General features: G+C 41.3%; 1 protein-coding gene across 2 annotated transcripts; it reads left to right on the forward strand.

The window, feature by feature from the left end:
- The first annotated feature begins 2,899 nt into the window (after positions 1-2,899).
- Positions 2,900-13,876, forward strand: LOC135254643 (myosin-11-like). Of its 2 annotated transcripts, XM_064334975.1 has the most exons (32): positions 2,900-3,122; positions 3,552-3,646; positions 4,052-4,183; positions 4,397-4,487; positions 4,725-4,857; positions 5,001-5,121; positions 6,209-6,244; positions 6,341-6,408; positions 6,643-6,710; positions 7,151-7,173; positions 7,359-7,428; positions 7,503-7,641; positions 7,997-8,138; positions 8,390-8,425; positions 8,516-8,583; positions 8,773-8,870; positions 9,154-9,206; positions 9,334-9,421; positions 9,512-9,650; positions 10,001-10,133; positions 10,376-10,408; positions 10,493-10,542; positions 10,782-10,870; positions 11,112-11,158; positions 11,432-11,519; positions 11,618-11,756; positions 11,997-12,117; positions 12,450-12,485; positions 12,565-12,626; positions 12,823-12,920; positions 13,258-13,479; positions 13,667-13,876. In XM_064334975.1, exons 1-31 carry the CDS (start codon positions 3,038-3,040, stop codon positions 13,464-13,466), a joined length of 2,790 nt encoding a protein of 929 aa, XP_064191045.1. In that variant the 5' UTR covers positions 2,900-3,037; the 3' UTR covers positions 13,467-13,479; positions 13,667-13,876. The 2 variants fall into 2 exon arrangements, with proteins under 2 accessions (XP_064191045.1, XP_064191046.1); XM_064334976.1 differs by lacking the exons at positions 11,997-12,117; positions 12,450-12,485; positions 12,565-12,626.
- Positions 13,877-15,245: the final 1,369 nt, after the last annotated feature.

Below are 15,245 nucleotides of genomic sequence, written 5' to 3' on the forward strand. Positions count from 1 at the left end.
GCTGGCCCGACACTTGTCATGCAAAAAAGTAGGTTTGACTAATTCATTAAAGGCATTAATCATTCGGTTACAGAGCAAATACGAACAAAAGCAACTGGGGAAAGAAAAATGAAGGAGCCCCACTGACACATGTTAAAAGCATTCAGTCAGAGAAAAGTTCTGTGCTCTGCTGTGTGACTTTTGGCTGTTTTTTTTTTTTCTGTTGGCAGACTTCCTGTGCATACCAAAGGCATTGATGTGCCTTTTCCTGAGTCTATATTTGGCCTTATTTATTTACTTTTCATGTCAGTCCTGATGAATAAATTTCAAAAGAGAGCCATGTGTGCCAGGACATTGCTCAGAGATGGTTAATTGCTGTAAGCCACCCTGGCATGTAAAGTTCAGAGCTTTCACACACTCGGAAAAAGAACAAACGTGATGTCACTAACATCCACAGCCCTTAGGATCCAAGCAATCTATGTCAATATTTCTGTAGTATTTCAGAAACTTGCGGCCACATTACTCAACACAGGATTTTGTTGCTCTCTGTCCTTTCAGTTATACATCAAGTCATCACATACTATACAACAGTTCACACCAATCCTTTTAATTAAATATATATATTTTTTTTCCAGCAAAGGTTGTCATTTCTTTGAGCAGTTTTATGAAGTCACTGTTGCTTATGGCCATAGGTATTTGGGCCTAGGATTGTTGCTTGCCAAGGCATTTTTAGTTCTGTTTTCCTCCTAACAGAAAGTAAAGGAAAAGAAGAAAGATGCAGCACAGAGCAAAAGCTTTATGTAAATATTTAAAAGAAAAAAAATCTACCGACACCAAACCAAAAAAGAAAGAGTAAGACAATGCTTTGAAAGTGAAGGTGATAATGATGTGGCTGTAGTTTCTCAAACATGTATCGGTAAGATTCAGAAGTGCATTGAACTTGAAAAGTAAATCTGGTTGGCATAGATATTGATTGAAGAAAAAATGTAACTATTAGGACATTAGATTAAATGCAAAGCTTTCAGAATTAAGGCAACTAAATATCTGCCTTCAAGTTACTGCATGTAATTAAACAGATGGTAGGTTTTTTCTTTTCATACACAGCTAATTGTCCCAATTGTTAATTTTAAGCTAGACGTAGTCTGTTTTGAAGAATTATAAGGGACTGCTGTTTAGTATCTATGCCATACATTAATACATATTTACAGTAATGAGCAGAGTTAAATATGCAGGGGTAATGTTAACAGCTCTTTAACAATTTGAACAAAGTCACAGTGGTGAAATGAAATGGCAATGTTGAAATACGGTATATTGTTTGTTTAGTATATATATATCACCCCTGGAGCCATTCCATTTTATTGTATTTCATACACAGCTGTTTATGTGGTTAACTGCTGATGCTTCTTCACAAGACAATATATTCGTCTAAATCAAGATAATCTAAATATCTGCACAGAACTCCACAAGAAACAAAGAGACATAGATTGTGATCAATCTGGGGAGGATCACACCAGATTGAACCCCATATGGGGACCATTAAATTGAAGAATGATGGAAAGGTAAAATATAAAAAGTAAATAAGAAAATAAAAATATAAAAGTTTTAAAAAATACTAACCCAACCCAACACTTTCTTCACTAACCCATATGCTTCCAACTATCCATCCATTGTCTATACCCACTTATTCCTGGACATGGTCGCAGGGGGTGCTGGAAGCTATCACAGCATGCATTGAGCGAGAGGTAGGAATACACCCTGGACAGTTCAACCAGTCCATCGCAGGGCACGCACACCATTCATTCACACACTTATACCAAGGAGTGAAAGATGGAGTCTCCAAATAATCTACATGCATGTCCTTGGACCGTGGGAGGAAACCGGAGTATCTGGAGGAAACCCATGTGGACACGGGGAGAACACCTTTTTTTGCTGTGGGGCGACACTGCAACCCACTGCACCACCGTGCCACCCTGTGCTTCCATCTAAAAATGTCTCAACGTTTAGTTATGAAAAAGTTATTTTGCTGATGTTTGGAGAGGCTAATTACAAATGCAACCATTGTCTTTGAGAAAAGTTCCATTAAATCTCTTCAGCTATCTGTCTATCTATCTACCCACTCATCAGTTTATTTGTAACTGTGGTTTTCAATAAATATTAACACATCTCTAGGAACGGCGGGGAAACTAATTGCATTCCGATTTCTTAAAGGTTCACATCAGAAATGGAAAATTCATAGAAAAAGAAAAGTGGGAGGTAATAAATGGACTAGACTCAAACTTAGAATTTTGTAGCCATCTGGGGCACCCTGGCACAAAAAGACAGGAGTGTGAAAGGTGTCCGTGACAACACCCCCTTTGACACCACAAAAAGTTGCTGTCATCAAAGGTAGACAAGAAGACAAATTGTTATATATATATTGTTTAATCTAGTGTACTTTGACTTTGAGAAAATAGCTAACTCATGCTGTATATTTAAATTGTTTAAAACATGTTTGATTAATTTTTATGCTCTCAGTTTCACGTGCCTCAAGGATAATAGCAGCCTACACTGGATAATGTAGTACATTTCCAAAAGTATGTGGACACCCCTTCTAATTAGTGGTTTTGACTACTTCAGACACACCCATTGCTAACAGGTGAATAAAATCAAGAATTCAGGCATGCAATCTCTATTGACAAACACTGGCAGTAGAATGGGTCCTATGAAGAGCTCAGTGGCTTTCAACGTGGTACTGTCATGGGATGCCACCTTTCATATCACACATATCACATTTGATACATACAGCGTGACATGGCCCTTAAGGAGTTTTATGCAATCGACCAACACCGGTGGTGTTTGAAAAGCTATAGGATTCCGTTGAGTAGTTTGAAACAAAACGGCGACGAGTGCGTTAATGACGTCACAAAACTCCGCGACTACCACCTGTTGTGACGTCCCCACATCAGGACAACTTCTGATTCTGGAATTCCCATAAATGTGAAAGATTCTGAAGTTAACTGTAGTTGGCGATCGGAAACATGTTTGGCTTACATCTGCATGCCTGCCATGTAGCTAAAACATGGAACTACTTTGGAATTTGTTAACGTATCTTTTGTCATTAATTTCACTCAAGCCCTTAACACCAACGGGCAGTGAATTAACTGGTAAGAACTGTGATGGAAAGACTTATAGCAAGAAATCAAGCTATCGACATAGCAGATGCTAGATTCCGCTGTAGCTAATTTCCAGCTAGAATTAATCGGTTGAGATTTGGAAGCGGTAACTAGAAAAAAAGATCGATCTCTATGTAAGCTATCCATCTATAATCGTTAACTTATTTGGGGGAAAACCCCGAACGAGTTGTGAGGTCCTAGATAACAGATATGGTAGGCTAACTTGACGCTAGATCAATATATTTCCGCCATTGAAATACATGCGGCTTAATTGTTTATTGCATAGGCCCATATTTAAAACACACACCATCGATTCTGAAAAACGGTGCCTTTTACAGTTAACGAATAAATGGCCAAATTGTAGCCTATAGCCTAATGTGCACGTGGATTTGATAATTATTTCTAAATCTGAAACTACAGGCTTTGATACAGCTGACCATGGAATATTCGGGAGCTTCGATGTTGTGGCGTTTTTCCGTCAGCTGCAGGAGCGTTTGTACGGTTGTGGTAAATCGGTAAGTCAAGTTGTATGTTAAAATGTGCACTCAATTTTGGTTTGCAATAGCGTATTGGATACGAAAAACAAAACATTTTGCATTATTAGTTATGTCGCCTAAATAGTTTGATGTTATATTTAATCTTAGTATTTACTGTAGAATCGATGATACTGTTTGTGATTACAAACAGGATACATGCTGACCTGGCAAGTACAAACTCAAAAGGAATAAGCTTCCCATTTTGAAGCAGCTATTATTTGAGTTCTATACGAAATCAAGAGACCTAGTTAAGAAAATGGGATTGTAAAATACATATCCTTTTTCTGGCGTCGGATAGTAATCGTTTTATCATACTAATTAGTCAGTATATCCCCAGGGAACAGGTGTTTTGACCTGGATGGTTTTGGATTCATTTTCTTTCAGCTCCTTGACAGCATGCCGGACGACGTATTGCATCCAGTTCTCGATTTCCATGAAATGACTTGGGATATTTTTTTGATCATGGCAATGGTTCATATCATGTTTTTGACCATTGCCTTGCGAACAATGTGCGCTGTAAGTATTTTTATTTAATTTATTACCATCGTTAATATTTGCCCTTTTCGTTTAGTATCCCATGGGTTTTCTGAACTACTTTTAACTCTATGGAAGACAAAAATTGTGATTCATATTTTTATTCACTCTTGTGCTGCCCTTCGATGATTTGATGTAATTACCAGAAAAGGTTAGGAATACAAAGGAGAAAAGGTGTATTCTGTCCTCTGACAGGCGAAGAGAGCTATATCCAGGATGAGAGAGGATGGGAATCAGAAACTGGAGATGCTGCTGGCTGAACAGTCCAAGGTCCAGCAGCTGCAAGGTCTGTTGCAGAGTGTATTTTACATCTTAACACCGCAAACTTGTCTGTTATATACACACTGAGGACATATTTGGTCATGGAGCAAGGGAAAATCCAGACACACACTGTGTAAATTATTGACGCCCCACATGAACCATTACTTTTTTTTCTTCATTATACACCAAGAATCAAGAACAAAACAGTGTTTAGTATTAACAATAGTCACATGTCCCTGAAACTGAACCGTTTACTGTTAAGGAAAAATCAAAATGCTGGAGGAGGACCACATTGTCCTGCAGAATGAGAGAGTGCATCTGGAACTGCAGTCAAAAATCATGCAGGAGAAACTGGATGCGAAGAGCCAGTGTCAGGACACAGACAGCGCCCTAAAGTAAGTACCAGGCAGCAGGCCTACCAAGCCAGAGGTGGGCCTTTTGCATTTGTCACATTGCATGATTTATTATGGAATAATAGCTTTGTGACTTTGTCATGTTGGCAAAAAATTGTAATTTTTTTGTTCCCGTTGCATTTCAGGGCTTCAGGCTCTGAGCACAGCGACAAAGAGTCAGAGGTTAAATATGTAGTGAAATCTGACAAACTGACGACCAAGAGGTCGGAGGAGAGTAAGAAGACCAATGACATCCTCAAGATTCAGGTGAGCAAATAAACCCAGGACTGCAGAATTGCCCTTTTACATTTTACAAGGAAGTAGGCCTGATAATTCCCAGGACCATAAAACAAATCCGCCCGTGTCACCTGCATCACGCCCTCCTGAAATGAGTGACACAATGTTGGTATTGTGCCGAAATATTTGCATGTTTCCCCCCCCCTTTTATTTTTTAAGCACTTGGAGAATGCTGTTCTTCTACAGCTGTACCTGAATGGCATGCATGGTGTTAGAGTGACAAATATGTCTGATTGTATTCAAGATTGACTAAATTTACAGGCATAGCAATACCAATAAATATCCTGATTTTTGAGAGTTATGTATATACCAGTGTTTAGATTATTGCGTACACTTGGATACAAACAAGTAATGCGATTACTCCAGTAGCTGCGTTTGCATGATTCTTTCCGTAGTCGGCATATACGTGCACTAACGGCAGTCGTTTTCATCTGGAGTATTCCGACTTACACCTGACGCGCTCAGTTTCAAAAAGCTGAAAGAAATTGGCAGTAAAAAAGAAAATGTCAATGCAGTGCCACACACATTTGTGTGTGATGTGATACCCGGGATATCTGTGAATAAGGTGGATTCAATAAACATCTTAGTGTGTCAGCACGTATTGTCATTTAGGGATTATGCATTTAATGATCCATGTCGTTTGTATACAATAACGTTACGCCAGTCAAATTAATGGGCACGATGACATGTTTCAAGTTTAATGAAAAACGATAGTTGAACTCACATGGTAAAGTGACTTTGAACAGATGCTGCTATAAAGCACTGCTCTTTACAATAGGCAACTTTTCCACCTCTGTTGGCATAGGCAAGCAGTTGCCCCACAGACACAGTCTTTGATTTATTTGATGAGGGCTGTCCTTAGTGTTTTCCTGCTAAGTAATGTCCCGCTCTGGCTCGAATCAAAAAGGCTGAACAGGTTACATTTTCAATACCATTCAATGGACAACGGCAAAGGATATATTAAAATATCACACATTAAGATATTTAAATAACGGAAACTTACTGCTCAAAGGATTAACTCATTTTGCTTGTCTCACTTTTCCCTCTACCCATCCAGGTGGAATTTCATAAAAGGCAGGCAGAGGAGAATTTGGTAAGAAGGACATGATCACACTTTAAAACCGTGACGGCCTGTGAACAGATTGTTTTAGAACCAAAATAATTACGCAGCTCTTCTTGCGTTCTCCAGATTGGCACTCGTATTGCCGAGCACGCTCTGGCGGTAGAGAGGAAAGAGAACGCAAACCTCAGGCGGAAGTGAGTTCATTTGGGCAACTTGCCTTTACGCCCCAGCGCTGGGGTGTTTGATTACTAGCCCAACGGTCATGAAGTGAATGACTTCACACTATTGTCTGAGGCTGTTGAAGGTGTGTTCAGTAGGCTCTGGATAAGACACCATTCTAGCTGGCTGAATGGGTGATGTTTTCATGCAGGGATTGTCCTCGTCTGAATGGTATGTTTTTTTTTGTTTTTTTTAAAATCTGTTGCCAGGGTCATTGAGGTCAGCACACAACTGGCAGAAATAAAGGATCCTGTCATTGTGCCGCCTCTTAAGAAAGGTGAGCCTGTGCCCATTCATGCTTGTACTCTTCCCGCCATTGGTCATGTGCTGCCAGAAACACACTCACACTGTGATTGTGGATCACGCCCTCTTTTTTTGTGGGATTTCTCAGTGGTTCAACAATGGGCAATGGAAAAATGTAAGACTTAAATTATAAATTAAGCCTGCTGCGATTTAGGAAGATTCCATGTGCTTGAGAAGTAGAGGTGATTTATTCAATGGTGGAAAAAATAAGGAGTGACAGTGGTATTGGGACAACAAAAAATCACATCTGTATATTTAAGTCTCATGCTGTCTGCCGATGGCGGAAGCTAAATTAGAGATGAGTGCCGTAACTGGTTGACGTGGTAAATTTGACAACATTCCATTCGGTTCAGTGATCATTATCAGGCACTTGCAATTTGCAGTTTAATTTCTGATTCATTGTGTTCATTTCAGATGGTATTGCTTCTGGGAGATCGGTAAGTTATTGCAAGTTGGTTCAATTCGGACCATAAAATAAAGTGTGTCCAGATTTCAGTCAATTTTAAAATAAATTTGGCCCAATATCGCAATTTCTGGCCAATTTTCAGACAATATTTGTACAGTGCAAGTATTACAGCCTGCAATAAGTAAATAGCTCAGACTTGAGTGCTTTCTGATGCAGGGAAAGGCTGCTCTTGAAGACCAGCTGTACACGGAGAAACTGCAAGGAGAGAAGACTGTACAGTTGGAAGGTGCGTTGCGCGGAATATAGCCGGATAATTTTAAACGGTCCCCGTATCTGATTTCTCAACACTTGTGCACACAGAGAAAATCAAGAAGATGGAATGTGACCAGGCCTCTCTGAGCAATGAAAAAACAAACCTGGAAAACCTGTATAAGATTCTGCAGGAGAAATTCCTGATCATGCAAAGCCTGTGCCAAGAGAAGGACAGCGCTCTGCAGCAGTGAGTATCGAGCCCTTGATGCCGTCTCCGGGAACAATGCACTTTGTGGATGCATGGCATTGTAAACTACAAGTCAGGAACCTGATGTTCTGCGTCTTCCTTCTCGTGGGTCGTTTGCTGTTATCGAAGCTGTAAGCCCTAATTATTGCACATCTGTATAAGCTGAGGAAACTATATAAATATGAAGTAAAGTAAAACTATTAAACTAATAAAGAGGCCGTCTCCGTACTTTAATTTACTGATCAGACCCATTTGGTGGGGGAAAGGAATGTACTGTGCCTTTTTATAACGAGCTTACCCAAAATTTGGAAATCAGGATGGATGTGAGATGTGAAGCCTTTGTGCTGTTTTGCAGGAGGCTGGCTGAGGAGGAAGTGGAGCAGCACGTGAAGCAGATCAAATCTGCTGGACCCAAGGAGGAAGTCCGCAATTTCAAGCAGAGGATCCAGGAAATTAACGAAAAACATGAGAAAACTCTGGACAGCCTTAAGAAAAAGGTGAACAGATTTACTCTCTCATAATACCGTATGCTTCTCTCACTTTACATCAGTGTGATGAGTTTCAAAGTCCCATTTGAACTTTTAGTGAGTTAGGTTCAGAATTAAATGATGGTTCATGCAGTCTGTGCTTATTATTGATTAGCAACTCCTCACTTTCATTCACTTGCAGGTACAGTGTTCTTTGCTCTTGAAATTATGTCAACTGATTTCATTTGTCTACTATTGACTTGTTACTTCTCTCTCTTCAGATTGCTTTTCATCAGAAAAAAGCGCAGGAGAATTGGGTAAGAGCGTCTTCAGGAAAGTGAAAGCCGCAAACGCTGTCGTTCAGTTTCGTTTCCAAATGTGACCGAGAGCTTCTTTTTGGTCTGAAGGTTGTTGCGTGCGCATCCGAACGTGCCCTCACCGTGAAAAGGAAAGAGTTGGCCAACCTGAGCAAACAGTGAGTTTCATTTTCCGACAAAAGCCTCTTTGCATGGGTTTCTGAGCTCCACTGGGTAGGATAATGGCTGTAGACTATTTAATGGGAAATGGCAGCTGATGCTGTATTCAGTGGGCAGGCTTTTTTTTTTTTTTAGCACTGTGCCCGTCCTCATAGCCGTTGTCTGAATAATGTGTTTTGCGTCTACAGGCTGTCTGAGGTCAGTGCTAACTTGGCGGGATACCAGGAGCCACTGGTTAAGGCTTCCTCAAGCCGCTCTGACCTGCAGATAAGGCCCCTGAGGAAATGTAAGTCGTAATACACCATACAGTCTCTGTACTGAAATGTCCCTGTTGCTGAATGATTTCTTTTTTTCCCGTATTTTTTTCTTAATGGTTTCATCACTGGTGCAGCATTTTTTTTTTTCCACACCCTGACCTTTGACACCCACCATCAACTTTTCAGTTTCTGTGTATGTTGTAATTGGATGTCCTCAAATGGATCTTCTGCTTATCTGTAAATCTTCTTGAAGAAGTTGATCGCTGTAGACTCCTGTAGTGCTCTCTCAGAGCAGTGTGTGCTGTCTTCCAGATGGCACTGTCCCAAAGAAAAACAGGGCGGCTGTCACCATGGTGGACAAATCGGTAAGTTAGCGGTCGTGAAAATGAAATTTGCGTTACATTGCCTTACCTTAAGTTTTGTGCATGTTTGAATGCACAGGGTTAGGTCTCAAAAAACCTAGATCACAGTTGTGAAATGGTTTGTTTTCAGACGCAGGCGGAGAGCTCTGACCAGCTCGAGCGGTATCGGGCCCGGGCTGAGCTGGCTGCAGAGAAGACTAAGGTCGAGCAGCTGGGAGGTACGTACTGTAGCCCAGAGAGTATTCCCACCAGGCGCTGTTCATTTAGCTTCCCTCTGTCTGTGAGTTGTGACCACTTTGTCGCCTCAGCAAAAATCCAAGCGATGGAGGAGGAATACGAGGCTCTCAGGAAAGAAATGCTCAAGCTGGCGTTTCAGAATAGAACTTTCCAGGGAAAAGTGCAGAGTATGAATGAGCTGTGCAAGCAGAAAGACCAGGCCCTCCAGCAGTGAGTAGCCGACAATAGACTTTGTGGCCTTTAGCAAACACAGCTCCACATTGTATTGCATTGAGACTTATTCAGGAATCTAGCAGCGGGGACCTGATTCTTTTCCATATACGCCCATAGACTTTCTTTACAAAGAACAGGGAATATGCAGCAATTGAAGAAAAAAGAATGTGTCGACAACCATATTTCCGACCATTTTAAGAATGTTTTGAACTGGTTCAAATTGTATGATGGAAAGAAACGCAATGTTTCGTGTGCCAACGGAACTGAGGTTTCAACGGTAAGGGAATCTGGATTTGAAAATGGGCTGTGCAGCGGTCGCCTGAAGCCTCCTTTTTCTTGTGTTGCAGGAAGACAGCTCAGGTGGACACCGAGCGTCGCGACAAAGAGCTGAAAGTGAAGGAGGTGCTCAGGGTTCACAAACTGAAGGTCCAGGCGATTGTGGAGCAGCATCAGAAATCGGAGCTGTCCTGCAAGGCTGAGGTGAACAGCTTCAACCGACAAGAAACACCGCACTCCACTTTGGAGGCACATCTGTCCACTGGGAGGCAGTTTTTGTTTTCCAAAAAGCATTCTGTACCAGTTTGTCCAAAGGAACATATTGAATATATAGTCAGTGTGCCCTGTATGTACTCATTATTTGTACGCTAGGTGGTTTCGAGTTCTTTAATTTTTCTCGCTATTTTTTTCAGATGTGTTGCTAATTGTCACGTCTTTCTCCACAGATTGTATCTCTTAAGAAGTCACGAGATAAATTGGTAAGGAGGCCATTGTGAAGTAATCTTGTTTAGTCAATGCCTTTGTCCTGGATTGAATGGTTAATTCATCTTTCTTTCCCACAGATGAAAACCTGCGCCTCTGGACGTGCACAAATGACTAATCTTTGCAAGCAGTGAGTTCAGTTCCTATCCAGACTGCCTAAATGGGCGACAGACCTGTCTGAGGATTGACAGTGCCCCATGATTGATCATTAAGTGGCTTGTAATAAATAATGATTTGTGAACAGTTCAGCCAAACGAAGAAAATTAAAAGTTGAGATGGGAGATGGGCGTACTCCAACTTGGGTGCATCTTCCTTGCCTTAGGTACGTGACTTGACGTTGTCTTAATGGTGCGATTTGACTTTTCGTAGGCGAGGGGTCAACAGTCGCGAGGCTGAATGCCAGAGAGCGCCATCTGGGGCCACTCCCGACAGCTGTCAGGAAGCCCCTCTTGAGAAAAGTGAGCCCCACAAATTTAGGCTTGTACCCTGCCCGCCTTCTCTCTGTTTTTTTTGCACACTAATGCAGCCCACCTCTATATTCACTGCCCAGCATGGTATAGCCATGTGTTGTATTATAAAGCCTTAAACTACTGTACCAGCCCCGGTACATTAGACTGCAATAAACACAATTAATGATTGTAGTATACTTTTGTAATCTTGAGCCTCATCCCAGGTCCTTGTCTGGTCTTTCTTATCTAGAGACTATTGCCACACAGACATCATTGTGTGGCTCTTCAGACACATCGGTAAGTTGATTGGTCATGCCAATGGCCGAACGTCTTTTTGTGAGTGTTTAGGTGTTTAAGACAAATATAAATTCCCCATTAAGACCAAAGATTCCCAACGTAACTGTGAATCATTGGTCTGAAATGGGCCAGTGACTCTCAATATTCATTCGCGTTGATGTAATTAGATTGATATGCAGCTTAGCAGGTTTCAATCGAGTTTCACCATGTTGGAAATGAAAATGCTGGCAGCGAAGTTAAGATTGTGGTTCACTGATGTGTTCTCCGACACAGGAAAAACTCCCTAATGCAGTTGAAGACAATCAAAGCCTTTATCTGAAGAAACTGCAGTTAGAGGAGGAAAAGTCCCAGCAGCTGGAAGGTTTGTTGCTGAGAGAATACTTTTTTTTTTAAATGACCCCGTGATTTTTTTTCTTCAGTTCCCTGTCCCTGACATGTCAAATCATTTCTCGCCTCTAGAAAAAATCCAAACTCTGGAGCAGCAAAGAGATGCTCTGAAGAGAGAGAGATCCCAGCTGGAAGATCAGACCACATCCCTCCAGAGTGAACTGCACAGTGTGAATGAGCTGTGCCAGCAGAGGGCCCAGGCTCTCCAGCAGTAAGTAACCAGCAAGTGGACTGGGCCCAGGGAGAGAGCTGGGTTTGTGTACACCTGCGATTCCACATGGGGGAGATCGACTTTGACCTTGATACTGGTGTACAGTAGCTGGACTTTTGCAAACATTGACAAACGGAATGTTAAATGACGCCAAACGGGCTTTCTAACTTCAGTAAGACTAGCTTCATTGAGGTTCAGGAACCATGCGCTATAAGCTCCTGTGCTCTCTCTGTGTTTTAGGAACACTGTGCAGGCGGAGGTGGCGCTGAGCGCTAGAGATGCAGAAATCCAGGCACTGGTCCTGAATGTCAGGGTGATGGGGGAGGAGCTTGAGAGTAGCCGTGGCTGCTACAAGGCCCAGGTGAGCCAGAGTCCGCCCAGCAGTAATACTGCGATCTCCACTCACAAGAGTCAAATTTGGCTAACCTTAACCCTTTCCTGGAAGAATTGTTAAATGGAGATGTTTAACAACACCCCCCCATCCCCCAAAGAATTTAGGTCATTTTCAAGCTTAGAAGCATGTTCATAGATTATATTCATAGAAAAGCGTGCTATACTTCCATGTATGCCACAGGAAATATACTGAATGCATTCCATTGGTACATTAACCAGATTGTTTTGATGCTTCACTGTCATATTTTCAAAAATTCACCTTATCAGATCTTGTGCTTATTGTCACATGTCTCTCCCCAGATGGAGTTTCAAGAACAACAGGCTCAGGAGAATATGGTAAGATACGATCAACAGGTTTTCAGTGTTATCTTTTGTCAAGAAGAGGGAATATTGATTTCTCGTCTTGTGTCCCCAGACGAAAGCCACGGAACAAGTCTTGGTAGCACAGGGGGAAACCATTGCAACCCTCCGAAATGAGTAAGCTACTTAGAGCCTCTTAGATTGGGTCACAGATCTGGTAGCCTAGGGCTTTTTGTTCCATGGCAGCACACAGATGTAGGCTGGTGTTTTCAGTGGTCTCTGGTTGTGAATTAGCTTGTGTTCCTCGCTGTTTCAAATGTCCGATTGAAATTGTGTCTGAAAGGTGCGTATAATTCGTCCCCCTTTGTTGCAGGCTGGCTGAGGTCAAGGCCAAATTAGCCGAGTTCCAGAATGCCGACTCTGAGCCCAGGCCTAAGTGCTCGTACCAAGTGCTGCCCCTTCTTCTGTTGGGTAAGCCCGCGCAGGCCTTCACGCTTACTTCCTCTGGCAACCAAAAAGCTCTTGGTTGCGCCCCCCCAAACCCCCCCCCCCCCCATCCCTGCTGGGTGGCTTAAATCTTTTCAACCGGAGGTTTGCATTTCCAATTCCATAAGCACAAGGTACCCAATCTCCAGCTGTCCCACACGCCCTCCTTTGTTACGGTAGCTGGTGTTGTACGCGAGCGTTGGAGGTTGGGTGGAGGCACAAAGACTCAAAATTTTAATGCCCGTTTAAATGTTCTCAGCGTGTTTGTCAGTGCGTGTGTGTGCGTGTGTGTGGATCTTTAATCGGCGTACTGTCTTTGCAGACTCGGAGGAGGTCCCTCTCCTCAGCCAGACGGAGGCTCGCTCTCCGGAGTTCTCCGCTCCGTCTTCCAGCACGGGAAGCCACCTCAGCCCACTCCTCCCGAGCCCGCTGGCGACGGAGGAGACGCGGCCCCGCAGATCCTCAACGTCATCGGTGGATTCTATGAAGCGCAAAGGCGCCAGCTTCCTCAAGCTTTTCAAGAAACCATAGGAAGGCAAAGAGGGTAAGTTATCGCTTTCTGTCGACCCTGCAGTCCACAATGTGGGCCGTGCGTTTGCGTAAAGAGGCTGCAGAATCCAAAATGGGGTGGGGGGAACAAGGTGGAGAGGGTTATTTAAAATACAGGTGCAAACTAATATCCTGTTATTATTCAGGACAATTAGAATAACGTCCAATTGTGTTTTCTTCAGGAGAGAAACGGGATGAGCGCCAGACCACTGGACATGCTGCTGGAGCTGTTCTTGCTGTGACACATAGACCCAAAAAAAAGAAATTCCTTAAATATTTCATTCACTTCCTGTGAAACATAGACAAAAAAAATGCCAGTTACTCAGTTATTCCTTTAATATTTCAACTTGTTTCTTTCACTTCCTGTGAAAAATAGACAAAAAACATAGACATAGACAAACAAATGAAACATAGACAAAAAAAAAATGCCAGTTACTCAGTTATTCTTTAAATATTTCTGTTTAATTGGTTTCTTTCACTTCCTGTGAACCATAGACAAAAAAAGCCAGTTACTCAGTTATTCCTTAAATATTTCTGTTTAATTGGTTTATTTCACTTCTTGTGAAACATAGACAAAAAAAATAAATAAAAATAAGCCAGTTACTCAGTTATTCCTTAAATATTTCTGTTTAATTGGTTTATTTCACTTCCTGTGAAACATAGACAAAAAAAATAAAATAAAAATAAGCCAGTTACTCAGTTATTCCTTAAATATTTCTGTTTAATTGGTTTATTTCACTTCCTGTGAAACATAGACAAAAAATAAATAAAATGCCAGTTACTCAGTTATTCCTTAAATATTTCTGTTTAATTGGTTTATTTCACTTCTTGTGAAACATAGACAAAAAAAATAAAATAAAAATAAGCCAGTTACTCAGTTATTCCTTATTTCTGTTTAATTGGTTTATTTCACTTCTGGTGAAACATAGACAAAAAAAAGCCAGTTACTCTGTTATTACTTAAGTATTTTTGTTTAATTGGTTTCTTTCATTTCCTGTGAAACTTGATTCAAAAATGTTAATTACTGTTTTTTTTTCCTTAAGGTATTTCACTATTATTTATCTTACTTGTTGTGAAACATGTACCGAATTAAGGAAAAAGCGAATTAAGCAGGGATATTACTTAAATGTTTGATTTCATTTTTTTCTTTCCTTAACTTGCTGTGAAACAAAGACAAAAAAAAATAAAGATCTGCATGCATTCAAGAATGGCTCCACTTATTACTTAAATATTGCAGTTGAAAGAGCCTAGAAGAACTAACAACATTTAGTCTTAAGCTTCACCACACTACCATTGCATTGGCTGATAATTTGGTAATTGGTATCAGTGCCACTGGCAGGCAGTCTTACTGGGATACTAATAAGCAGTTATTGGTATTCTCTGAGCAAGGTTCATGTGATCTATAACTGGGCACACCACCATGGACTTGTAGTTTCTTAAAATGTCAGCATGTACTTTTTGAACTCTATTGAAATATGTTACATGTGTACAACGTGTACTTTACTGTAAATACCTGTTAGAATTGTTTGGCATATCATGATTACAAATTGGTTCTACTCCCAGAGTTGGTTGGCGTGAGAGTGTGTTCACGGACTGGGGTGGGGGGGGGAGGGGGGGTTGTGTGCTGACAAAAATAGGTAGCCAATCGACAGTCACTCACGTTTATGAACCAATCTCAGTTTGCAATGCTGGAAAAAGATAATAAATTGACGTTGTCCTGTGAGCTAATGGTAACTTCTTAAAACAGGGAGCGGTTTTTTT

This window comes from Anguilla rostrata, chromosome 5 (assembly GCF_018555375.3).
Source record: "Anguilla rostrata isolate EN2019 chromosome 5, ASM1855537v3, whole genome shotgun sequence".
NCBI lineage: Eukaryota > Metazoa > Chordata > Actinopteri > Anguilliformes > Anguillidae > Anguilla > Anguilla rostrata.

Excerpts from the sequence above, each read along its gene's own strand:
- LOC135254643 (XM_064334975.1), top strand. The coding sequence starts at position 3,038 with ATGGAACTACTTTGGAATTTGTTAACGTATCTTTTGTCATTAATTTCA. Across the intron at positions 7,174-7,358 it reads GTATTGCTTCTGGGAGATCG|GGAAAGGCTGCTCTTGAAGA; the intron begins GTAAGTTATTGC and ends TTTCTGATGCAG. Across the intron at positions 11,757-11,996 it reads AGGGCCCAGGCTCTCCAGCA|GAACACTGTGCAGGCGGAGG; the intron begins GTAAGTAACCAG and ends TCTGTGTTTTAG.